At 40.2% G+C, this 25353-nt stretch overlaps 1 protein-coding gene across 3 annotated transcripts in view; it reads right to left on the bottom strand.

Moving 5' to 3' along the window:
* TRIM55 (tripartite motif containing 55) overlaps nucleotides 1–24811 on the bottom strand; it is a 42312-nt gene extending 17501 nt beyond the window's left edge. For 2 of the 3 annotated variants that reach the window (XM_077166902.1, XM_077166903.1), the window contains exons 1-9: nucleotides 24487–24811; nucleotides 23733–23905; nucleotides 17966–18131; nucleotides 15226–15321; nucleotides 3842–4075; nucleotides 3458–3480; nucleotides 3241–3365; nucleotides 1770–1999; nucleotides 63–347 (exon numbers count right to left, since the gene is read on the bottom strand). In XM_077166902.1, coding sequence (XP_077023017.1) covers nucleotides 63–347; nucleotides 1770–1999; nucleotides 3241–3365; nucleotides 3458–3480; nucleotides 3842–4075; nucleotides 15226–15321; nucleotides 17966–18131; nucleotides 23733–23905; nucleotides 24487–24654 — 1500 coding nt within the window. In that variant the 5' untranslated portion in view covers nucleotides 24655–24811. The remainder of the gene's footprint in view (nucleotides 1–62; nucleotides 348–1769; nucleotides 2000–3240; nucleotides 3366–3457; nucleotides 3481–3841; nucleotides 4076–15225; nucleotides 15322–17965; nucleotides 18132–23732; nucleotides 23906–24486) is intronic. The other variant, XM_077166901.1, reaches the window with a different exon arrangement.
* Nucleotides 24812–25353: the final 542 nt, after the last annotated feature.

Below are 25353 nucleotides of genomic sequence, written 5' to 3'. Positions count from 1 at the left end.
CTCTTCCCTGGGGCCCTGAGAGGCACAGAAAGGCATCACGACACAAGAGCGTGGACACTAACCTGAGTAGTAGCTGCAGGTGCACTAGTTTCCTTACCACTCACTGCTGCCCTCTCATTGGCTGCGGCTTCTGCCCCTTTTGCCTTCTGCACACTGGAAGCCTCAGAACCTGGTGGCCCTATTTGCCCCAGACCTTCGCTCCCCGGGCTGGAAGGTGGGTTGGGGGCTTTCCGGGTTTGGCCTTTATACCAACTAGGGTAAAACAAGGGATCCGTAGTTTCCGACGCTGCAGGGACTGGAGTGTCAGACTCTGCGGTCTGCTGAGGGCCTCTGGGTACAACCTTCCCCTTCATCGGGGCAGATACAGTCAAAGATCAAAACAAAAAAAGAAGAAGAAGAAAGAAAGAAAAAGGAGAAGAAAGCAGTTGGTTTTAGTTCCCTTTGAGCCCTCTGTTTGCAGGGCCCAACTTAGTGCCTGTTTTAGCTCATCCCCACCCCGACCCCCCAAAGTGCTAGGGATGATTGCTGACAGCAGCTCCCCTTTGTCTTGGAATCTGAAGGTGGCCCCCCTTCTTTTCTGTGCGTCTCTTTCATTAAATGGTAGTCAGGGCAGGCAGAAAGCAAAAGCCTAAAATGAAAGTTGTTTATTAAATATCAGATGGGGGAGAAGGCTCAAGCTGTTAACCAAAATGAATTCGGTTGGTATTACATGTAGGCCCCCAAGTCTCTTTTCTAAACCCAAAAATCTACCTTATGTTCAAATCCAGCCCTCATTTAATTACCACACCACTTTTAATTTCAGTGCAATTAGTATACCCAGAATGCCATTATTCCAAGAACTATAAATAGTTTTTTTCTTAGCCTGGTTTCCTAAGGAGACAGAGCATAAAATATAATTCCATCTGTAAGTTCCTGCTCTGAAGTTTTGATTCTGTAGATAATTTCAATCCTCTCTGAAAGCAGCTGCAAAGCCGAGTCCCCCTTTGCTGTGTCTGCATTGTCCACAAACTTAATAGGCTGGGATCCTGTCTGCTGAAGGTGTCAGGGAGTCTGCACAAAGGTTTGAAAATTGGACAGTGACAACTCAGAAACATATGGCCAGCCAATCAGGTGAACCATTTGTGGTGAGCTAATTTCATAAGAAAAAATTTAAACAATTCTATCAACATGTAATCTCATCAAATGACAAACACAGGAAACCAGATTTCATTTGTTTCCCCCTTGCATGGGAGATGTAGATGTATTTCAGGGCAAGCAACAGGGACAAAAACTGGTGTGGCTTCTCTTTTTACTTCTTTGATTCTCTATAAAAAAAAAATCAAAGTTCTGAAAGTATAATCATTGTATATTTTTTCTAATATGCTAATCATCCTTTATTACTCTTCCTCCTCTACCGTGTATAGGTATTCACTAAGCAACAAAGAGCAGACCAAATCCTCAAGATCTTGTCTCTCTAGGAATAAACATATTTCACGCAGGTAACAAATGCGCACACATGCACCATTTCTAGACAAAGATTGCCTCAGATTTGAAAACGGTATTGATGGGAAAATCACATTACACTAAGTCTTGCCAGCCAGCTGGCTGCACTGAACCTGGTGGGTCCTCTAGAGGACTTTTCTTTCTGACACCAGATCTGCCCTGAAATCTCTTGTTCTCCAGTGCAATAGGCATAGGTATCTTTTTCTTAAATTAGAATAAGTCGCTTAAGATTTCAGCAAAGAGACACACCTGTGTATCCTGGGAGAAGGCGCTCATGAAGAGTTTACCTGTGCCACTGAGGCATTGGCAGCAGATGCCGCAGGGAGCTCTGAGGCAGAAACTGGAAGTGCTCCTGGGGTAGCCTGGAGCTCCAAAGCAGGTGGAGAGGGCTGCAAAGCTTGCTCTGGGCTCTCATCTTCTCCTGATGACTCTGTTCGAACATTTTCTACCTCTTCCACTTCTGCTACTTCCTCTTCGTCTTCTCCTTCGCCTTGTCCTTCTTCTTCATCTTCATCTTCTGGTCAGATAAGGAAAGCGATCTTTTTATTTGCTATAATTAACCACTACAGCCATAAAAACAATTACTGGCCAGTACTTACAGCCCAGGCTAAGGATGGACTGAGGAAAACCTCTCCAACAGACATTTGAAGATGCACCAGATATGCCATGCTCAGGCCTTAGGTTCTAGTTAAGTGTGGGCAGGACAGACGTGAAGGGACACCCAAATATTGGCCACTCCTTGCTCTCCTCCCCAGTACTAAGTGCAGTCTGCACTGTCACCACCCATCGTCCACCTTACCCACCACAGCCAGGTCACATTTTTATCATAACCTGTCACATCCACAAGCTTCCAGGGGGCTGGAATTGTCATCTATTTATCTCTGTCAAATTACACTGAGATGTAACTCTCTTATTTTAGAAAACATACAAAAACCTCATTTCTTTTTAATTTCTTACTTCTTTTGTTCAGGGAATACTAACTTGTGCCACAATTAATGCCAGGACTCCTTTCCTAGCCTACTGATATTAATTAACCTCAGATAATAATACACAATCAACAAAAAAGATATATCCTAAAGATCTGATTCTAAAATTAAGCCTGAACACTGGTGCAGCCTCAAGACACTGTTCTTGGCATGGCTGAGAAGTCTCTTCACTGAGCTTGGGCTAGGATGAATCAAGGTGATCACTTCTGGCCAGCTCCAAAGTTCTTCTTTACAGTGACTTGATCAGGATAAAGTTCCAGGAGTGGGATTTCTGGGCCAAAGGGTAAGGATGTGTTTATGTGTCTGGAGTAGCTCTCCAGCTTTATTTCCAGATTATGACTTATTCTATGATTTGTAACTCTTCTTACCCTGTAAAGTTTGATTATAAGTGGATGTGCTACCATGTCTAGCCCAGATGTCTTCTATGCTTTATTTTTATCTCATCCTTAATCTTGAACCTGATCACATTTTACAGCATTGTGGCTAACATTTTGTGTATAGTTGAAGTTGGGATGTCATCATTACCATCAGTTATTATTTGTCAAATGTTCCATAATATGGCATTATAATAGGCACTGTGATATGCAAAGCTAAATAAACACTGTCAACAAGTTACATGAGTCTATAATGGAAAAGAGCTTCACTTAGGATTAGTAAAGTTGTCGACATCCATTCTGGAGGTGATTTTGAATTGCCCCCTTCCTTCCCACTAAATCCCCTGCAGCTTTCACACACCTGCAATTTTGGCCAAATGGTCAAGAGAATAACAAACCTCTATAAAAATCAATTTCTCGTATTATTTTTTCTTCTCTATTAAGGTTGACTGTGAAGTGGTTCATATTTTCATAGCCATGTTCTATTTTCTCCATCTGAAATGCCTTTGATGCTTCAGAAATTCTGCAAAAAAGACAAGTTGTCACTGTTTAAAGTTTGATAGCCTTTAGTGAAATGGAAAAACACATTTTTCAAAAAAATGAAAATGAACTTACTTTTGTAACAGTGTTTTTGCATTCTGTGAAGAAAAAAAGATAAGCCTATTAAGTTTTTTTTATCAAAGTTGGTATTGAGACTTCATTTTTTCCTTTGCTGACTCTCAGAATCTCATAGCTTAATTTCTAAAAGCTATATAAATAATTGCTTTCTAATATCAAAACTCTCATATCTATGCAATGCTATGATCTTTTAAATATGTTTATTAAGCCACTTTAACCATATAAAGATATAAGCAGATAGTGGGCTTATAGATCAAATGAGATGGACATAAAATAATGAAATTCCTCAAAGGAAAATCTTTTTCAATTTGTGGTAACAACTAATTCTCCAGCAACCTACTTTTTTTGTTTTGTTTCTTCTGGTGCTGAAAAGAAAGTTACCTGCAGAAACACTGCCATTTCTGGCTCGTCCATGAACTGGATTCCTGATTCCACCAACTTTGATACATTCTCCAAATGATCCGAATATTTTTTGATCAGTGCACGGACATGTTCCAGTTTCTCCTCTTGGGTTCGAGTAATAACCTGTGTCATTTCATTCTTCCTTTCCTCCAGGATGCCATACAGGTAATCAAACTTCTCACAAAGCTCCTGTTTCTGTTTTCTGCAGCGATCCTATTAGTTGGGTTAACTAATGTTAGGAAGTATTTGACAGAGGGTCTATTTAGAGAAACACCTGAACATTTTGAGAGACAAGGAAATATGCTTACGGACAATATTTTGTTTATTTTTTTCCCTTAAGCTGCCCCTTTGGGTGTAGATACCCATGTTGGATGCCTTTAAAAACCCTCTTTATCAATTTGTTATCCAGACAATTTAAACTTCAATCAAATTGGATAAATGGATCAATGATTTTCAAACTTCAGTCCTTTATAAATGGAGAATTTAATAGAAACTAGAACATGTTTGTTTTATTTTGCTTTAGTGTGCATGAATAAAGAAAAAGCTATGGTACTTCCTGATTTGTACCCTTCAGTCTCTCTCTGCTCCAGCTCAATCACTACTGTCCTCTCATATACATTCCATAGCTTCGTAGTGTCTTCTGCATCTAGGAATCCCCTCTCCAAACCACCTCACACACAGCAGCCATATTCATTTTCAACTATAATTCTAACCACTTTTTTCTATTATGACTCCCATTGCCTAAAGAATCACATTCAAACCTCAAAACTGGCTTTCAAGACCCTCCATGAACTAACTTGCCAAACCTTGATCAAAACCAATCCTGCCAATCCTAAAGAATACCTAGGGCATTATATAAGAGTCTACAAAGGTTCCATACACTAGTTAACTCTCCAAAACCTACAACCCCCAGATGGGTCCCTGGACCAGGTAAGTCCTGAAATGCAGAGGGGCCAGCCTCTCCAGAACATCAACTGGTTCCATCCCTGTATCCCATATTATCGACAGCCCCTATCAGTATGAAATGTTAGAATGGGCATAGCCCAGATACCCCTAAAGAGTGGGAGAAAGATCAAAGGTGATGGTGGAGTTATACAGAGAAGATAGGATTTAACAAATGAGTATGAGTGCTGAATCATGATGCTGATATTTCTTTTAGCCTCTAGTACCTTAAAACAGCTATAAGTAAAAACCTAATTGTGGAATTGTAACCCATACCAAACTCTGAAATCTGTTCTACAACTAATTGTTGTAATGTACTTGGAGATTTATTGCTTTTTCGTATATATGTCATATTTTACAACCCCCCAAAAAGTTTACAAAAAAAAAAAACCCCTCCATCTTCTGATTCCAGCTTTCCCAACTAATATTCTTCTATTCTTCACATACTTGGTATTCCAGAAAAATAGAACAGCTCAATTTCTTTGCTCATGCTTTCCCCTATGCCTAGAATGTTCTTTTCCCCCAACACACACTTGCAATCTCCAAGAAATCTTAAAGACACTATTGAAATAGTACTTCTTCCATAAAGCTTTCTTTTATTTCTATGGTTGAATCCATCTTTCCATCCTCTTAAATCCCATAAGAGTTACCACTTAAGTATATGGCATATACTTGTATCCACTACGTTCTGTATTCATCCAAAACTGATATAGGGAAATATATCTCCTGCCTATGTTTCTTGGAGAGAAGGATTGTATTGAGGCCAGGCTTGTGCATGTGCAGTATATGCTGGAGCATCCCCAATACAATCCAGCTCCCTTTATTCTGAGTCCATGCTTTAATTACAATTCACTTTCCAATTGCTGTTTTCACTGGCCTTTTGGTTTTTCAAGCTCCAGTAAGTGTGGGGTGTGTGTATGTCAGTATCTTGGATCTGATCATCTCTGGATCCAGGACCTTTTCAGTCAAAGGCAGATCCTGAGTGATCGTGATCCAATCCAGTTCTCCTGCCCTGCAGTGGGTACCTGGAAATCCAACCAATTTATCTAGGACATCTCTGATACCTGTAGGACCCTTATTACATATTCTTTCATTTTAGTAAACAACAACCTCTTTTATATCATGTATTGCTTTCTTCCTTTACATGAGTTTCCTTAAATATCTAAAACCTATTCTCCTTGAAAATAGAATCTGGGTTGTATTTATTTGTCTAGGACATACACCACCTTGCACGTAGTAGTTATTTGGTAATATCTGTTGAATGGATTTTTTTTTTAAATTATGTTTCATGGTTCCCCAATTTCCCTATTATTCTCAGAATAAGGGAAAAAACACTGACCTAAACCAAACTGTTGATTATGAAGATACCCCACCAATGTGTAAAAACTGCATATCTCAATCCACTACTTCCCTTGAAACACAGTCGATTCTCACCACAGGTTTTTACCAAAGTATATCCAATAGTTCAAACCATTTTAACAGTAAATACCAATTACCATTGTCATTGTCTTTCCATTCACTTATTTAACATACAATTATTATACATGTCATTTGTGTCAAGCACTATGCAAGACTCCAGGGATCTAAAATGAATTAAACATAGTTTTGTTTTCAAGGAGCTCAGAGTTCACTGGAAAAGAAAGACTAGGCCAACAATGTAATACAATACAGTAGGCTGAATCATGGAAATATGTTAGAGATTTTTAGCACGTTTTATAGAAGCACAGAGATGGAGTTGTAATCCAACCCTTTGTGTGGATGGGGGACATTTAAGGAGAATATTCAATGTTGCATCAGGAAAAGCTTCTTAGAGGAAATAATGCCTGAATTTGGCCTTAGAGGATGAGTAGGAGTAGAGGAGGTGAAATGAGAGATAAAAATGTGTGAAGTGTAGGCAGCCATCAGACTAATACAAAGATCCAAGCAGTATGTCAATACATTGGAAACTGCTGGGCTTCACAAATTTCATCCACTTCCAGCACTTTAGCTTGGAAATTGGACTACTATAATAAGCTCTAAGAACTGAAGCCTGTTAGTAGCTTCCCAATCAAACTTTCTTTCACTGTGTTATCTTCTGAAGTTTATTGGAACCATGTACCCATTGCATTTCTGAAATATTCCTCTATGAAGTTTAGAAAATTTTGCTGCTTACACTAAACATACAAGGAATTTCTAGCAAATTTTTTCGAACATGATTTGTGCACCTGAAACACTTATATTGAGTATTATATTAAGATGTGATTCTGGTAGTATGATTTGGTTTCATAAAATGCTTCCTTGGGATTTAAGATGTATGGGAAAATTCAGGTTTATGAGTACCAAATTATTTATGATGCAACTGATATGAAGTCATATCTCATGGTTAGTATATTCTCTTAAGATTGGGTCGTTTATTTTGGATATATGAATTTTATTTAATAGTTTAAGTGGACTCACTAGTTCCATTCCTAATATTATTTTCAACTCTAAGTATTATTTTATTTTCATTCAGGTTTAGAAATGATTTTAACTATATCAAATTTAAATAAAATTACTCTCAAATTAATAGCAACTATTATTTGCTTATACTTTACAGTTTAGGAAATGCTTCCTCATGCAGGGTATCTGCCTTTTGATTATTATGATGTAAGTACACACTTTGTAAAGCACTTAGGATAGTATTTGCCCACACAGAAGGTGCTATATTGGTGTTTATTAAATTTAGATCCAATTTCCCATAATTTGAATTATTCATTGGTATAATTTTGATTCATTTTGATTCATTTGAATCATTTTGATTCAGATTCATTTTGATGATGAATCGAATCTTAAACCAATCATTTCACTCATGTGGAAAGTGACACCCAGCAGAATTAAGCCACTTTCTCAAGATATGATGTCAGTTAGTGGTGATAGCTGGCCTAGAGCCTAGACCTCTGAACTCCTAGATCTTTGCTGTTCCTACCACACCTAGTTGTGCCCATACTTTAAAATAACTTGAAGAAAATTGTATCTGAGCAGTTGAGAACTCAATGGATGCCTTTCAACACATCTGCTATGCTGAATGTAGGCTTTAAAGACAGGAAAACTCAAATTATTTCAGAATTATATTCATTTGTTCATTCCTTCAACAAAATTCACTAAGTGCTTACAATGTGTCATGCATTGTAAGACTGAAGACCATGCTGTAATTTTCCAGCATTCAGGGGAATGGTAGAAGAATTACTGTGCTTTCTGATTTCTAACATAAAATAAATCCACTTTTCTTTCTCTTGCTTTATGTGTCTCTAGAATAATTCTATACAAACTATGGTAACAGTTAGACACATCTGTTTCTGAATTAGGAAAAATGCATGTTTCATGACTGGAATTATGAAAGTGGTATTTTATAAACTTTTAAAAATTAACTCAAGATACTCAGGTTAACCTAATGTCCGATTCAGATGTGAAATACTCCATGAAAAGGAAATTCTATTTTTTCATTCATTCTGAGATAGAAGCGACATGTAAGCAGTTGTATTTGATTGCCCTTGAATTTTGGATACAAAACCTACAAAGTGCTATGAAAGACAGTGTACCACAAACACCTCAGTTGATGAATTCTCTCTCTAAACTAATTGGGTAACAGGTACATGATATGAAGGGAAGAAAATACTCTCAAAGGCCACCACTACCTGCTGATAGTGCTTACTCTGAATTTCAGTGCCCACTATGCTTTGTGAATGTGAATCTGAAGCACTTTCAATATTGATATTCTAGTAATTTGCAAAATTGAATGTGAAAAAAGTGGACTTCCGCATTATCAAAATGTCTGGAGCTAGCCCCCTTTGAAAGGTGACTGCTACCAGGAAAAGGATGAGAACCACCAAGTTTATCTCTTCTCCACAAAAACTTCATCACCTTAAAGATTTCTCTTTGCTTTTAACATAATTTTTCATTTATCTGAGTAAAAAGGTATATATCTTTAAGTCCAATCAAGATACCTATTTGGGAGCAGGCCACGGTGGCTCAGCAGGCAAGAATGCTTGCCTGCCATGCCAGAGGACCCGGGTTTGGTTCCCGGTGCCTGCCCATGTTAAAAAAAAAAGAGATACATATTTGGGGACCCTCAAGTTAATTTTTCCAAATGTTTTCCATTTTCTTCACCCTAAGGTCTGTGGTTCTATGTTCTGTGTATGTGTGCATGCATGCATGGGTTTAAGTATACGTGCATTTGCATGAATGTGTTTTAGCAGTGAAATAACTTCCATCACAAATACACTAGAGTTAGCTTCCAAGTATATGCTTGTGCAAAGCCTCCAGCAGCAACACGACCTTCCTCCTCTGTCTGCCCGGAGAGTTATATTTACTGTATACTTGTATACTTGAGTTACTTGGCAAAACTAAAATAAATTTGCCTACAATACTTTAATGAAAATAAAATCCTTCCCATCTGTGGAGAGAACTTGGTAAAAATCAACTGGGGTGATTTTATAAAGGGAAGTCCATTATGCCCATATTGAAAAGATAAAATATTACTGTAGAATACTTGTTGCTTTCCATTGCCAACATATCTGGATAAAAAGAGAAAAATCAAATAGTCAGTTGATTAATTCCTTAGAAGAAGTGAGCAGGTAACCTTGCTTCATTTAACACTCAAATGAAGACTGCACAAGATGTCCATGCAACCCTAGGAGAGTCATAGAACCTCACTGGACAGTTTTTTAAAAATCTTTAAAATAAGGGCTCATATGAGATGACGTGTAACATCCTTCTGATGTTATAGTTCCAATACACTACACCTTCAGGTAAACTTGAAGACATTTCAGAGTGTTCAAGCTACATGATGCCTCTCTCTATTCCAGCCAGTTTCAGAGTGGTCTTCTACAGTGCCAGGACATAAATTACCTACAGTGTCAGCAGTTAGAATGTGCACCATGGCTAAGACAGGGAAGCCTCAGACAATTATGGCCATCGCCTTTACCATGTAAGGACCACAGCTCTGTGACCAAAATAGAGCTGAAGAGAAGCATTTAGATTAGCCCCTGACACTTGTCACTGAGCAGCTGCAATTTTACAGGGACCCTTCATATGGATGCCACATTCCTCTAACAGTCAAGACAGGCTTGTTTGGAGCTGCGACTCTGGGTCTGGACGTATCCACTCAGCTTCATTTGAAATATAAAGTTCAAAATTCCCCTTGGTGAGTCAGACAGGTTTTCTTTTCCCAGGAGGTGGGGGGTGGGGGGTGGGGTGGGATTGAGCAGACAGCAGAATAATAATACTGGAAGAGAGAACTATGTTAAAGTAGGATATTTCTCCTGGGGAAATCAAGTCTGACCTTTCATTTGGAGAGCCCCCATTACAGGTACCTGGGATCCCAGGAGGGCAGACTAGACCTAGCACACAGGTCTTACCTGGCTCAGCCAGCCTGCCTGGGCATCTGCACTAGAGAAGTGCCTCCTCCAGGGCAGACAAATCAGAGAAACAGGGTCACTCTGGTAGACACAGCCCAAGAAGCACTCCCCCAGGCTTTGTGCGGTGCACCACAGGGCAGCTCTGCTCATCGGTTTTGGGACTCAAAAGCTCACCGCTCTCTTCCACCATATTATCTTGCTTGTGTCAGAAGGCTAATTATGTCATCATTTTGTAATTTCTAATGCTTATCCTTGAGGCAACTGGCATTAGGGGTTCCTTAGGATACTCCAGATCATTTGGAATCTCCTAGAATAAACCCTCTGAGAACTGAGGACCAAGTGGGCTGTCCTGACTTGAACCTTGGGGATCGGCAAACACCACAGAACCACAGCAAGCCGAGCAGTGAGCTACCCCAGTGTTCTCTGCCTTGGGCGGTTAGCATGTTTCCTGGAAGATGTTCTGTCTCCCTCAGGGGCCAAGATCTCGAGTTACCACAAAGCCTCTTAATAAGGAATATATTCATTTTCAATTTTTCTCCTTGAGAGAGGTATTCAGCCCTGCTGCCAGAATTGGCCATGATTCTGATATTCTTTATTCTGACATCATTCAAAAGGTGCTTCATATTCTTCAGTGGTTCAAAACTATCATTAGCATCATCATCAGAAGTGTGTGTTTTCCAAGCTGACTTTGAAGCTAATATGAGGGGACACATGTCAGACCCTTGGTATGTGCTTCTTAACTCAAATTAATCATCACAGCAGGTATTATCATCCCCCACTTTACTGTTGAGGAAACAGAGGGACAGGGAGCATAAGGTCATATGACTAAGTGACAGACTAAATTTCAAATTCTGAAATCTGTCCTCTTATGCACACATTATGTTGTCTTAGAAACACTGCCTTAAACAATCTGGCATGTTTAGTTAAATGATTCTTATTAGCTTATGTTCGTACTTCATATTTTCAACTGTATGGATAGTGTTTTAGAGATGAGGAAAAGGTATTTGGGTAAAATGACTGTTTTGAAAAACAATGGATTTATCCTCATTGCAAAACCACTGGAGGATTTTACAAAAGTTGTAATTTTTCACATATTGGAAATGTTCAATATCAAATAATTATTATTCAACATGTAGCAGTTTCCTCTAGACAGATGTTCATTTGAAAGAGGGTTATTTCTAGGTGGCCTGCCTGCCAGCCTGCCTTTGAGACAGTCAGTATTTATAGCCTGCCCTTTTGAATATCCAGGGACATAGGATAAGTGCTGTTTGTAAAGACTTCCAGAGGGAAGGAGGTTATGTTTTCTAGGGATAAGAAAGGACTGTCAAGTGGTTTTCTGGAAGCAGGGTGCTGTTGAAGTAGTGGACAACTCCACTCCCACCAGCAGCCTCCCAACTCAGTCCCAGACCCTCTCAGAGCATGGAAAGGCAGGTGTAGCTCCAGCCCAGGCTAGGCCAATCTAGAACAGCTCAGAAGGCCCTCCAACAGAACAAACAACCTGCAATCCAGAGCTCAGGGGACACCCCAGGCTGAGCTGCTTTCAATCAGGACTATAAACACTCAAGTCTCGTTTCAAGGGCGCAGAGGGAAAAATGCCACTCTCTCTTTTAACAAAGCTCAGACAGCCCTATTATCCTCTCAAAGCTGCCCCCAACCTAAACTAATATCCACTACATTCATTATTGGTAAAAGTTATCAAGGAGACTACAGTGTGATTTACCCTAAGCTCAGCAAGTCTCCAGGCCAGCCCTACAAAACTTGATTACATAATTAGGGACAAAATTAGACATGTGCAAGGTATGGGCAGTGCTCCAAAGGGCAGGTATCAGGGCCCCAAGTGGTAAAGGGATGTAATTAAGGAAGGATGGTGCCCACCTTAGGGGCTACTCCATTTCCCATCCCCGAGAGGTTCTTCACCAATCAGAAAAGAGAAATATTTAACAAGAGCTCCCACCCCCTGGTCAGGAGCCAACAATGGCTTCTCAAGACAGGTGGTGAGCAAAGCCAGAAAGGGAAACAGTCCCAGGCAGAAAAGGAGACACAGGAGATCTGTGACCCTGATCTCTTTTCTCACTCAAGGGCCTGGCTTGCTCCACAGTGTCTGGCCTTAGGCTGGAGGACATCCTCGCTGGGCTGATGTGAAGCTGAGCTTCGGGTGCTTTGCCCACTGTTATGCCTTGGCTCCATGGCGGACCACCATGTCACTGCACGTGCATGGCATGGCACCTTAAATGGGAGACACTGCTCCAAGCAGGTATCATAAAATAAGGAGCTATGTGGGGCTCTGAACAATTCCTATACTTCCAGGTGAGCTACTCTACTATTCCAAACAAAACAGTGTCTATACAACTCACATTAATTCATTCATTTCATCCTACTGTTTATCAAAAATGTTATGCTCACTTTAGAAAATATGTGATTCAGGAATATATGAAGAAGGGATTGAAAATCACCTGCAGTCCCACTAATTACTGCTCTTCACCTTTTAGGTTTTCTCCTTCCTGGGGTTTCCTCCCATGAAACTATGGTGGAGATACTTATGAATATTTTATTCTGTTTTTATACTGTTTTTTTCTTATCTAATGATATATAAGAAGCATTTCCCATGTCTTTAAATTTCTTTACAAACACATTTTTAACTAATTGGATTTTATTCTATTCAATGGATACTATAAGTTACTTAACCATTCCTTTCCTTCATTGCTTTAGATTTATGTTCAGTTTTTTTGTTTGGAATAACTACTTGTTGATAAGCTTTGAATGTAAAGCACTATTTGTGTCTTAGATTATTTCCTTGACATAAAATCCCAGAAGTGAAATAAATGGGTCAAAGGAGATGGACACTTTTAAGACACCTGGACTCAAACCCAGGTGTCTCCCTGAAGCCCTGCAGGATACACTTCTAATATGTTAGCTGTTTTGTTACCCCCTGCCAGTAATTGTGAAAATCTTGACAGAAGTATGTCAGGCTTGATCAATGTTATTATCAGGAATAACAGGAGTAGCAATCCAGGAAGTTCTTCCTGATAGTGGCACTAAATCCTTTCTGCTGAATTAAGTTCAAACCTGTTTCTTCTTGTCTTGTTCTCAGTAAAGAAAAACAACAGCTGCTTCCTATTGCGTCTATGACCTACCCCCTTTAAGAAAACCTGTTGCATCTTCCTCGCCCTCCCAGTCTCCTCTGCTGCTTGCTCGTCAGAGCCCAAACATGAGCCAGTGGCTTCTCTTGTTTATGTGTCCCAGCTTCTCCCTCCCACATGGAAAGAGCCCAATAGAGGGCTCAGATAAAGGCCTGGCCAGAGACACACAGAGATCGCCTCACTGGCCCACGAGCAGCACGCTCCTATTTATACACATGGGATTCCCCGTGGTACACTCTGAGGTACTAACTGGTGGCTTGATGATTAAATTGTATTGGGCCTTTACTGGAAATAAGTAAAGAGAAAAAAAGTTTATATCATCCATTTTGAATCTCTTTGGACTCGTCACCAAGGGAAAAACTTTCCTTCTCTACATGGATCCCAGATTTATCATGGGTCTTTTCAGGAGTAGGAATGTGGAGAATCATTATACTTTAAGAACATGTAAATCTAAAAAGAAATGCTTATGGCTTGAGGCCATCATCGAGGAACTGGTCTTTGGCTTTTTAAATAACATTTGCCTGTTTCATAATAAAATAATAAGACTAGCTAGTATTTATTGGGCACTTATCACATGCCAGGTACTGTGATAAGCATTTTGCATGTGTTTATTTAAGTCCTCACAGGAATTGTATACAGTGGGTACCATAATAATCCTATTTTTACAGAGGAGAAAACTGAGAAATTGAAAAGAATGGAGTAGATAAATGTGTGGCAATATGAACAGATCTTATAAACATGTTTGGTTAAAAAAATAGTAAGAAACAATGAGAAATACAACACAATAACATTTGCAAAATTTAAATCCATGCATATAAAATAAAAATATACATTTTATAAGACTGTAGACAGACAAAACAGCCAACATGTAGAAGTGTTATCTATAGGAAGGAGAACAGGGATAGGCAATGGGATAGGAGGAAATAAACAGCTAACAAGAAGGGGCTTTGCACACAGCAATGAGGACAATGCATCATGTACCGAGTTGTGCCCTACCTGAACCCTCTTACCTGAGGCCCAACTTAAACAAACAAACAAACACACACAAAAAAACTTTGCTCCTTAGAACGGGTGGATATGAATACACTGCTCTAAGTTACAGAACCAGAGACCTGGCGTCAGACCTAGGAGGTCTGGCACCTGACCACTCTGTGGCATAGCTATAACTAGTCAGTGAAACTTCAATTCTTGCAAAGCCACTTGCTACATAGCTAAATCTCTTTAGGTATCAGCACTTTACCTTCAGCAATTATACTGTTTACATTTGACTTTTTTAAAAAGTGGATTCCCATTATTTCTTATAAAATAAGAACTAACAGCCTGCCATTCATCCATTGATTCAATGAGTTCTTATTGAGTACCTATATATTACAGGCCCCGGGGTGGCAAAGGGGAAAGGGAGATGAACCAATTTAAACTCAGGTCTCAATGAGTTCCTAGCACCTGAACCATCCTTTAAACATAGACAGGCAGGATGAACCCTCCTGCTGGCCCTCTGCAGTGCCAGACACACAGCTTACATTTTCTAACCTGCAAGGGCCTTCTAAAGCATTTCTTAAGACTGTTTGGATTTCCACAAAGACATTTTGATATAAGCATGGACAACACTCTTTTTCACTACTAGAAACTGATTTTTCTTACAGCTAATCTTCCAAAGTGAGTTGACCAGGAAAGACCAGCGCAGGCAATATAAACTCTAGCAATGGTGGTAAAATCTGCGTGTGGACTCATGTGGTAACTTCTCTTTCTGTGCCAGGAGGTGACAATTTCAGAGACGAATCTGAAAGGAGGCCATTCTACAAGGAAGGAATGAAATGCTAGGGGTTTCTAGAATGTTGTTGAGAAAGCATCAAACCCCCAGGAGTTGCAGGCTTGGTTCAGACGTCCTTGGAGTCACTTGACTTACCTCAATAGTTTTACAGGTGTCCTCCAGCTGGCTGATTGCTCCCTGGACTCTATCGTTGCTTCCCACAAGGACGGCAATGCCATCACTGAGTTCAGACTAATGAACAGACAAGAGGGATACAAGTCTTAAGGGACTTTAGTTACCGCTGATGATGGCTTAGTGGTAGTATTGTCCTCACTTGTTCTTAAGTAAGGTTCTACACAATCCCTAAGGAGTAAAAAGGCGGCTTCTGAGGCCTGTGGCCTCATAATACTGTATGCAACTTGAGTACTATGTGTATAAATGAAGAGGTTTCATCAAATTCTCCAGGGAGAATGTGACCCTGCTAAAACCACTACAGATGATGAATTATAGGCCATAGCTAGAGAACAGCATATGCAAACTAAAGAACTGCAGGAACTGTTTATAAATTGAATGGTGTCCAATGTGTAATTTTAGGGACCAAAAATGAATTACTTGCCTAGTATAGCTCAGTACTTAGCCAGTGTATATATAGTAAATACCCATTCATTTATACTTATTTACCCATATACTTACTTGAGCCTATTATGTACAGAGCCTACAATGAATATATAAAACTAAGTCATTACAAACTTTAAACTGTAACATTTAACTGGTTCTAAAGGAGAAATCAAATTTTGAAATTCTTTTCCTCTTTTGACTTGAGAAGGGATTTCATTGTTCCTACTGAGTGGTTTCCCAAAGTTGGCTGATGGAGCAACCCTGAGCACTGAATGAGAACTCAGGGGAACCACAAGAAGCTTGGTTCAAATCTACCCTTAATTTCTTTATGATGTTGGGCAAGTAATGTAATCAATTCAGAACCTAATTTTCTCATATTTAAAGTGAGAAGATTGGACTAAATCCACGGTTGTAAAAAATTTTCACATTATAGAACTATTTCTTCAAATAGAAGCTAACCCAGAATCCCAATAAGTAAAAGTGAAGCTACTTAGGCTGAACAGCATTTGGAGTGGGATCCCTCTAGTCTGTCCTCTCTGTCCTGCCACATCCATGAGGCTTCAGGGCTCCCAGGAAATTAGCCTAAAAACATGTACCATTAACTTCTAGCATACTATGATTTGGGGGAAACGGGGAAATAAATCATAAGAGAATTGAAAACTAAATAAATGTTATGGATATCTTGCTAAATCCTGCTTCTTTAGGGTAGTAGTTATTAGTTGTAACTGGTGTTGTTCTAGAGTTTGGCTTCCAATTGGATTCCAACTCAGATGCTCACAGTAAACTATGCTTACTGTGCTGATTTGAAAGGATTTAAGTACCCTAGAAAAGTCATGTTTTAATCCTAATCCCATTTTGTAAAAACAGTAATTTCTTCTAATCCCTATTCAGTACTGTATGTTGGAAACTTTAATTAGATTATCTCCATGGAGATGTAACTCAATCAAATGTGGGTACTAAACTTGATTAGGTAGAGACTGTCTCCACCCATTCCAGTGGGTCTTAATTAGTTGACTGGAATTCTATAAAAGAAGAAATATTTTGGAGAAAGCTTCAGAATGCTGCAGAATGACGAAGCAGAGAGTCCACCAGTCAGTGACCTTTTGAGAACAACTAGAAAGCCACAACAGAGCCGAGCAGAGCTATGAGGCTGAGAGAACCACAGAGTCCACCACCCAGTGACTTTTGCAGATTCTGAGAGAGCAGAAAAGAACAGAATGGAGAGCTATGCAGCAGACTCCACCAGCCAATGACCTTTGGAGATGAGGAGAATGCCCCTGGGGGAGCTTCATGAGGTCTGGTGAGGAAGATAGCAGATGATGCCGTGTCCTCCATGTGCCTTTCCAGATGAGAGAGAAACCTTTACCCATGTTCACCATGTGCCTTTCCACTTGAGAGAGAAACCCTGAACTTCATTGGCCTTCTTGAATCAAGGTATCTTTCCCTGGATGCCTTAGATTGGACATTTCTATAGACTTGCTTTAATTGAGACATTTTCACAGTCTTAGAACTGTAAACTTGTAACTTATTAAATTCCCCTTCTTAAAAAACCATTCCATTTCTGGTATATTGCATTCTTGCAGCTAGCAAACTAGAACACTTACCAAATGTGGAGTCCACGATTCTAATAGAAAGAAGCTGATGTATGGAGCCCTTCAGATTCTCTGTGGTTACATCTATGTGAGCACACAACATCCCTTATTGGCATCAAAGAGATAAATTCCTATCTGCTCCTGCCTGAAACCAGATTGGCAACAGAGTGTGGGGGTGGTGGGGGTAGAGTAGAGATTGCTGAATTGGACAGAATGAGGGGGTTGAGGTGGGACTGTGGGTGTAGGAGGCAGGCCCTGCCTTCAGGAGAGGCCTTGCACACCTGGCCTAGGTGAGCTGAGCAGCAGCACAAGGCAAATATTTTAAAGTTGTTCTTTAAAAGTCATTCATCATAATCTCCCTCGCTAGGAGTAGGGGAAGGACTTGAGCGACACTTCACTGGTGAATGAAGAAAAGTTATCCTTTTATAAATCTATAGTCTGACCTACAAATAACACTTAAGCAGCTTGAGCCTGGGCAAAGATTCTTCAGCAACCTTCTAGTAACACAAAACCAGTGATCCTTTGCCTGGCTACTTATCCTGAATGTCTCCATCCTCTCCCTCTGTGGCCTTGCCCACCACCCTCTGGGGCATGCGCCCCCCAGATCAGCATCCTTCACAGCTCCCCCATAATGCACCCACCCAGCATAAGGCACCTCTTGAAAGGGGATACAGCGCCTTGGTTACCTTCTGCCTCTGGAATACGTGAGTGAGGGGAGCCACCTGGCAATCCTTATGTGCCCCAAAGACCTTGCAGAGGGAGCAGGTGGGCACTTCACAGTTGAGACAGTAGATATTGATGCGCTCCTCTTCGTGCTCCTCACACATGGGCTGGTCAGACTTCTTTTCTGGTCTGGGAAAACGTAGGCAGAGAAATCTCTGTCACCTCCCATGGGACAGGGTGGAGGGAACAATTGGAATGGCAAAGCTACCTTACCCCTGTGCCTCCAGTCTTCTATTCCAGAAGACCCTCACTTCTCTCCCCCCCACAAAGCCCACTTCCCCACAGGCTTCACCTTGTTGCACTGGTAGATTTTTAATAACTAGCTAGGTGTGGGGGTGGAAACCCTGGCTGGCAGCATTGGTGGATTTCCAAGGTCTGAGTATTCCCTCCAAGGCCAATGTCAAGCCTGGGAAGTTTTTAACAGATTGGCTGGTAAAATTCCTGAAAATTAACACAGGGCTCTTACCAGCTAGTGGGAACCAGATCCAGCAACATCTCTACCCACTCACAAATTTCTCTAGGAGATACTTCCCCATTATGGGTAAAGAAAGGAAAGTTACTGATAAAGTAACTTTCCAGATGGTACCAGTTTTGCAGAGCTGGATCCTAACCCCTCAGCAAACCCACTTCCAACCAAAAGGAGTGAGAATGGGGGTGGCTTAGGGGGACATAAATATCTGAATATTAAATCTAGGCCCTGGTTGGAAATAGCTGTGGGTAAGAGGAAAAATGCCAACATGTGTGTGCTTTGTAAATTCTTTTGGATCTCCCCCTGCCATTTGCATGGAAGATTAAGTGTAAAAATGTCCTGAGGACCTGGTGATGGTTAAAGGTTCAGTAAATGTGCTCAATAAATATGAAAACTGTACTCAACACTCTGGCAATAAGAAAAGTGCAAAGTGCTACTCTGGGAGAGTGTGGAGCCCTAGAAGCGTGGATCTCACAGATAATTCCAAATCTTAGTATTTCCAACAGGAAAACATACCAAACAAAACTTCTTCAGAGCTGCAACAGGTTGATATAGAGCATTGAGTTTATATATACTGGTGAGGACAATGACCAAGCAATGAAGAATCTAAAAGCATGAAGGAGGGAGTGACAGCCCACTGCCAGTTAAGGAGAACCTAATAGCAGTATAACTGCCTGCAGTAGTCTAGAAGTTTGTAACACGTAGGAGGTGCTCTGACTATTCTCTTGATGATCAGTGTAACTTGGGTGTTATGGACAGGAACAAATTAGGCCTAATTGTAATGCTTTAGGCACCCAGGAAGAGCTTGGTAGGAGGTGTAGGTATAGCCTACTTATACGACAACCTGGAATTCTGATATATCTTATCTAAAAAACAAGGCTTCAAAAATTTGAAAAATTCTAACGCAAATCCAAAAGCTTTTCATATATTCCCAAACACACAGTTTTTTAGTTGTTATCTAGATCCACCTTTTTTAAAAAACTGCAAGCTGTAAGTTATCATGGAACATGAAATCACGTTAGGGAGTCATGACCAGCATTTTCTAAAAGTAAATGGCCACTGGATAACTATAAAATGTATTTCTTACTCTGAGTTGTGAGCAAGGAACATTCTATAAAACATTGAATGGATGTCTGGCATCATGCAGCTATGGCCCCAAACTCAGAGAAGAGTAGAGAGTTCAGTGGAAGTCAAAAACTTAGATTTAGGCTATTAAGAGACCCCTGGGTCTGGTAAGAAAATTGTGTGGACTTTCAATTTCAAGGTTTCTGAATCTTATTTTTGCAAAAGGAATTTCTGCCTGGTTTTTGTAGCAGTATGTTTTCTATGAAGTCTGTGATCTCCTGACTTGATTTCTGCCATATGTTTGGAATCCAGTTGAGAAAAGTAAATTCCCAAACTGAGAAAATTATCCCCCTCCCAGGTTCGTCTATTTTCTCCACTTGAATTTGAGCTCCATGAGTGCAGGGGCCATGGTCTGTGATCTTTTTTTAGCTTGATTGGCAGAGCCCAGAACAGTGTCTCACATATAGTGTGTGTTCAGTAAATATCCATTGAATTAATGAGTGAGAAAATGAAAGGGAAGTTGTCAGGTGAGTGCACAGTTTTCCTGGGCTCAAATATAAAGCTACTATCTGGAGAAGGCATGGGAAATATCAGGAAAGCCCCAGGACACTTGGTAGTACTGAATGGCAAATGCAGAGACCAGAAAATATCCTGAATAGTTAATTTATAAATGAACCCCACCCTGGGGTTATCTAGAGACCAGGAGTGGCTAGTTGGTGGCTGCCTGGCCAAAGGCTTCTTCACCTCTAAAATCTTCCCTTCCATGTAAGGAAATAAAAAAGTATAAATCAAAAGGAACAAAACTGATCAAGATGACAGCAAATGAGAGATGTCAACCAAATGCTAGACATTAGAAGAAGTGACATACTTGAGTTTTTCAGTTTAGCTTTGCTAAATGATTATAAGAGAGAAGACTACAAGAAACAAACTGATTTGAGCTGTGGAATCCTGGACAGACTGTGAAACTCTGAAGGTACTCTGAAGTGAGTAAGGCTGAAAATAGGAAGACATTTTGCATATTTTAGGAGATGATTTGAGGATGTGCTCCACAAAAGCAAGAGAGTAAACTGACAAAGAAGAAGACAAGGATCCAGGAAAGAAGGTATTCAACACAAGGGAGAGTGAAGGGAATTCACAAGTGGAGGGTAAAGGGAAGTCCCAGACAAGAGAGGACTCAGTCTTAATCTTCTACGGTAGAGAGTCAATAGATAACATCTAAAATTGAAAAACCAAGAAATGGGAGTGTGCTAGTAGTATGAGGATGTCATTGGTGACACAGAGGAGAAAAACAGTTAAAAGAATTGAGAGTGGTTGACCCTGGGGAATGAGACTTTGGAGTGAGAAGAGAGTGGGGCAGGGACTGACTTTCTCACTGGAAGTCTTACAGTCCTACATGAATTTAAAAAAATAAGTATATGAATTTCTTTGATTAAAACATTAAAAACACTTCGTAGGGTAATAATTATAATGATCATAGCCTCAGAGGACTGTTGCAAGAATTAAAGAAATTACATGTGATTCATGTGTCAAGTATGCTGAAGAGCAAATATTAGTTTTAATCATTATATTCTAATTAAATTTAATTGTCATTATTAATACTAAAAAATTAGTTCCTTCTCTCCACCTTCCTCCTCCATCCTGCCCCCTCCCCACACCTGACACACACATACAAATGGGCTAGTACAGTGCCGTAGAAAATTTTTTATAAGAAGGCCAGGTTTTGTCCAGCCCTACATTTCTAGCCTTTCTGTAGGAGGTCAGAGTGGACCAGACTCTTACAGGGTTGTCTGGGGTCAGGGCCATCCATTACAGACCACCCTTTCCTTCCTGTCCCCACTCCCCAGTGAGTGTGAGTGAGAGCTGGGCTCATCTCAACTCTGCACACCCAAGATTATCCCAGGGATGCCTGATGTACCCTGCAGGGTCTGGTCTCAAAAGACTGCCAGCCTCCAGTGAACAACTGGGTTTATCCCTGGACATGTGCCCATGACCCTCTGGGCAACATATGGTTTTGCTACTAAGTAAAAATGTCCCAAAGGCAAGTTTCAAGTTCAAGAAACAGTGGCTTAAGAAGAATCTGATAATCACCAAAACACCACTAGTCCACTCAGCTATAAGCTTCCTTGTTGGAAATTTAGTACGCTGTTTTTTGCGATTTCCTTTCCTTGGGTACTATTTTTGGCAGATACACCAAGTGGACTTCCCAGTTAAAGTAAGGCTATTTCCTGTAGTTTTACTTATGCTGCAAATTTTAACTTCTCATCTCTGGATTTCTTAACGATTACTGTTTTTATTTCATATTTCAAGCTCTCGTTGTGGCAAACTGCAAAACAGAAAATTATTGTCATAAACAGAACCTGTAAGAATATTTGTGGTATTGCTTAATCAGCTGGCACTTATGAAGCAGCTATTCTGAGCAAAGCACTGTACTAGATACTGAAACGGTTGCTATATAAACTCCTTTATTAATTAATTATCAATCGTTGTCTTAATTTTCTTAAGAGGCAGTGTGCATATTTACATTTTTTTAAGTACTAAAATACAATGTGCTCAGATTCAGAGAACACAAGAAACACAACAATATGTTCCTTCTTCTTGAGAGACTCTGGATGCAAAGGAAACAACCATCTCCATATCTCTATAATATGTCATCAGCAATTCTTTTTTTTCCCCTATTCTATCTTTGGGGACAGAATCACATCCTCCACAAAAGGTATGTTCAGACCCCAGACCCTGGTCCCTTGGGCATGAACCTATTTGTAGGTAAGAACTTTGAAGATGCTATTAGTTAAGGTGTGCCCAAACTGAATGAGGGTGGGCCTTAACCATTTTCGCTGAAATCCTTATAAGCAAAGGAAATTGGACACAGAGAGAGAAGTCATAGGGAGCAGCTGAAATCTGGAAGTCAACAGAACTAAGAAAAGAGAAGATGCCACCATATGTATTGTCATGTGATGGAAAAGCCAAGGACCAAGGATTGTTGGCAGCCAGTCCAAGAATGCTACAGTCTTCAGAGAGAAAGCATCACCTTACTGATATCTCAATTTTGGACTTCTCCTAGCCTTAAAACCTTGAGCAAATAAATTTCCACTGTTTAGCCAGCCCATTGGATGATTATTTGTTTTAGCAGCAGGGAAATTAAAATACCATCTGTATCCTGGTACTATCTAATTTAGTTTTGAATCATAAGCAGGGACTAATAGCCATGATAATGATAATAATTATATGTTGGATTTATAGACCAGCTTTCCTTCTGAGAGGGCCAAGCTCTTAGAATCCTGCAAATGTTCCATAAATACATGTCCCCTAATAAGAATCATTATTTCTAGATGATCTCAATGTTGCTATCAAGCTATGTGGACTGGACTGTCCTGTGTACAACTGAAAAAATAGCTCTTCATACCATGCCTTCTAGGAATAAACTCCTGCAGAATTGTCTCTAGGAAATAAATTCTATAGACATTGTGGGTCAATGAATAGGAAGCTTTTTTTTTTAATGAATGGATGTATCTACTGCATATCAATTAATCAAGTGAATGCACAAAAGATGAATCATATTTAGTGTTGTAAATACGATTAAGAGAACAGGGAAGAATAAACCTGGGCTTCATCTTTTTTTTTTTCTACTATATCTCTAAACTTTAAGTCTCTTAAAACCCAGGACTTTGCCTTGCTTTGTAACTTCCAATAGAGTCATATGGTCACTAAGTATGTTAAAGGATTTAGTTTTTATTATTGTCTATTAAGGCAAGGTTGTCTGAAATAGGGGCTGAGCCATTTCCGTTGATTTTCTTTAAGTTTTTGTACTAGAATTTTCCTGCTATTTAGGAACTGGAGCTATAACAGAACTTTAAAATCTAAAAATGTATAAATTGTATGTAATACAAGGCTTTAAGGGGGAGGATGTGTTTGTGTCTTTCAATGTTGCCATCTGGAATGATGGCATTAATTCATTAGTGTTAATGAGTCATTTCATTCTTAAATTGATACAAAAGCTTGGGCACCAGCTCCCTACCCTCTTCCCATGAGTAATGCTCACTCCCATTGGGGAAGGACTGACTTGGAAAAACATTTTCTTATAAAACAATTAGCCTGTGATGGATAAATAAGCACTCAGTCTAGCAACCAATTAAAGCAAGCAATCAAATAAAACAAAAGCAACCTTCAAATGGATTTAATACATGGAAGAATGTTACCTGGTGGACTCCTGCTTGTAAATGTCAATGATATTTTCCACCAACAGATTCCTCTGAAGTCCATAAACCCCATGTCTGTCCAAGACCACTTCATGCCTACAGGATGGGCAGCGGAATCGGCCTCCCGATGCCACTGTGGTGCCTCCTCTTGTGGGCAAGTAGGGGTTAGAGGCCTGTTCTTGCCAAGCAAGAAAAGAGGGATTGAGTAATGGCACAGGTAGCTTTTCTGAGACTTTTTCTCACTCTCTGCTACTGCAAACGACATCGACTTCCACTTTCAGCTTGGTCATAAAATAATCCCTCAGGGCCTTATCAGCAAATGGTCCTGAAACAAAGGGCCAGCATTTGTCCACAGTAAACTGCAATACATCATTTTCAACATGATGCGCTTTTCCACCCAAGGCTTTCAGAATCAAAAGTAACAGCCAAACACCAAAATCCCTATGTTATTGTCTTAGATGGTATTTCATTTACAACTTTGAAACAGATTCAATGGCCTCTTTTTTGTTGTTGTTGTTTGTTTTTTAAACAAATACGATTCTTGGTATTGAAATAAAACTATATTTGGGAGTAAGGAGGAGGGTAACAACAAAGCGCAAGGCAAATCATTTTAAAACAACAACTACCACCGTAACACTAGTTGTTCTTGAAAATGAATGTAGCCTTATAAAGTTTTCTAAAGGAGATCAATGTTAAGTACTTGATTCAGAGAGAAAGGAGTCTTTTCCACTCCCCAAATTCCAAATAAACCTACCTGGAAAATATCACTGGCACACTTCCTACACAGGTTATGCTGACAGGGGAGAATGACCACGGGTTTCGTGAACATCTCTAGGCAGATGGGACAGATGAGCTGCTTCTCTAGGTTATCCATGGTTTGCTGCTCTTTGGAAAAAGACTTGTAATTCACAGATGTGCTCATCTCCTGGCCGTCCAGTGTGCACTGCCAGGGAAAGGCGGCTCCGAATGGGTTTCTGCAAGTGTTTTCCTTGAAATAATTCCAAGGATTGTGTGCTCAAGTGTCCTTTGGATTTCTTTCGGTGGAGGACATTGTTTCAGGCCCTGGTTCAGAGTGGGTGTGGAGCTGTTTTTAGCAGCCCAGGGTCACGTGAGAGGAGGCTGAGTTGTCCATATAAGCTGGTGACAGGAGGATGGATTCTGACAGGTGACAGAGAACAGGAGTCAGCATTGCGGCCCCAGGGAGAGGGGAGAGTGGGTGGGAGGGAAGATTACCAACCCCATTTAGACAGAGGCTGTGAGGAGAAGGAGGTCAAAGCCGACAGTTGTCAACAACGAATGCAAATATGCAGGCCTAGTAACTGAGCCATGGCCTCTGTGAGCACTCAATGGGTCTCTCCAGGAAGGGGGCAGAATTGCAGCCCAGGGGGCTCACTGTATAGTGGTTGCCATTTCTGTCTTGAGAGTTTAGAAAAGGAATCACCAAAAGTAAGATGACACCTCCTTAGGAGAAAACAACTGAAATGTATCTTGAAAATCATCATTCTGGCTTCATGAGGGTAATTATCTAAAAAATCTTACTTAACATTATATATTTGCCAGGGCTGTGGTCTGGGGAAAAATTCCAATTTAAAAGTTGACTTCAAATCCCTCCACCATACAG

Source organism: Tamandua tetradactyla, chromosome 6, assembly GCF_023851605.1.
Source record: "Tamandua tetradactyla isolate mTamTet1 chromosome 6, mTamTet1.pri, whole genome shotgun sequence".
NCBI classification, from domain to species: Eukaryota; Metazoa; Chordata; class Mammalia; order Pilosa; family Myrmecophagidae; genus Tamandua; species Tamandua tetradactyla.
The sequence above is the reverse complement of the archived record's forward strand: the minus strand, read 5'-3'. Positions and strand labels throughout refer to the sequence as shown.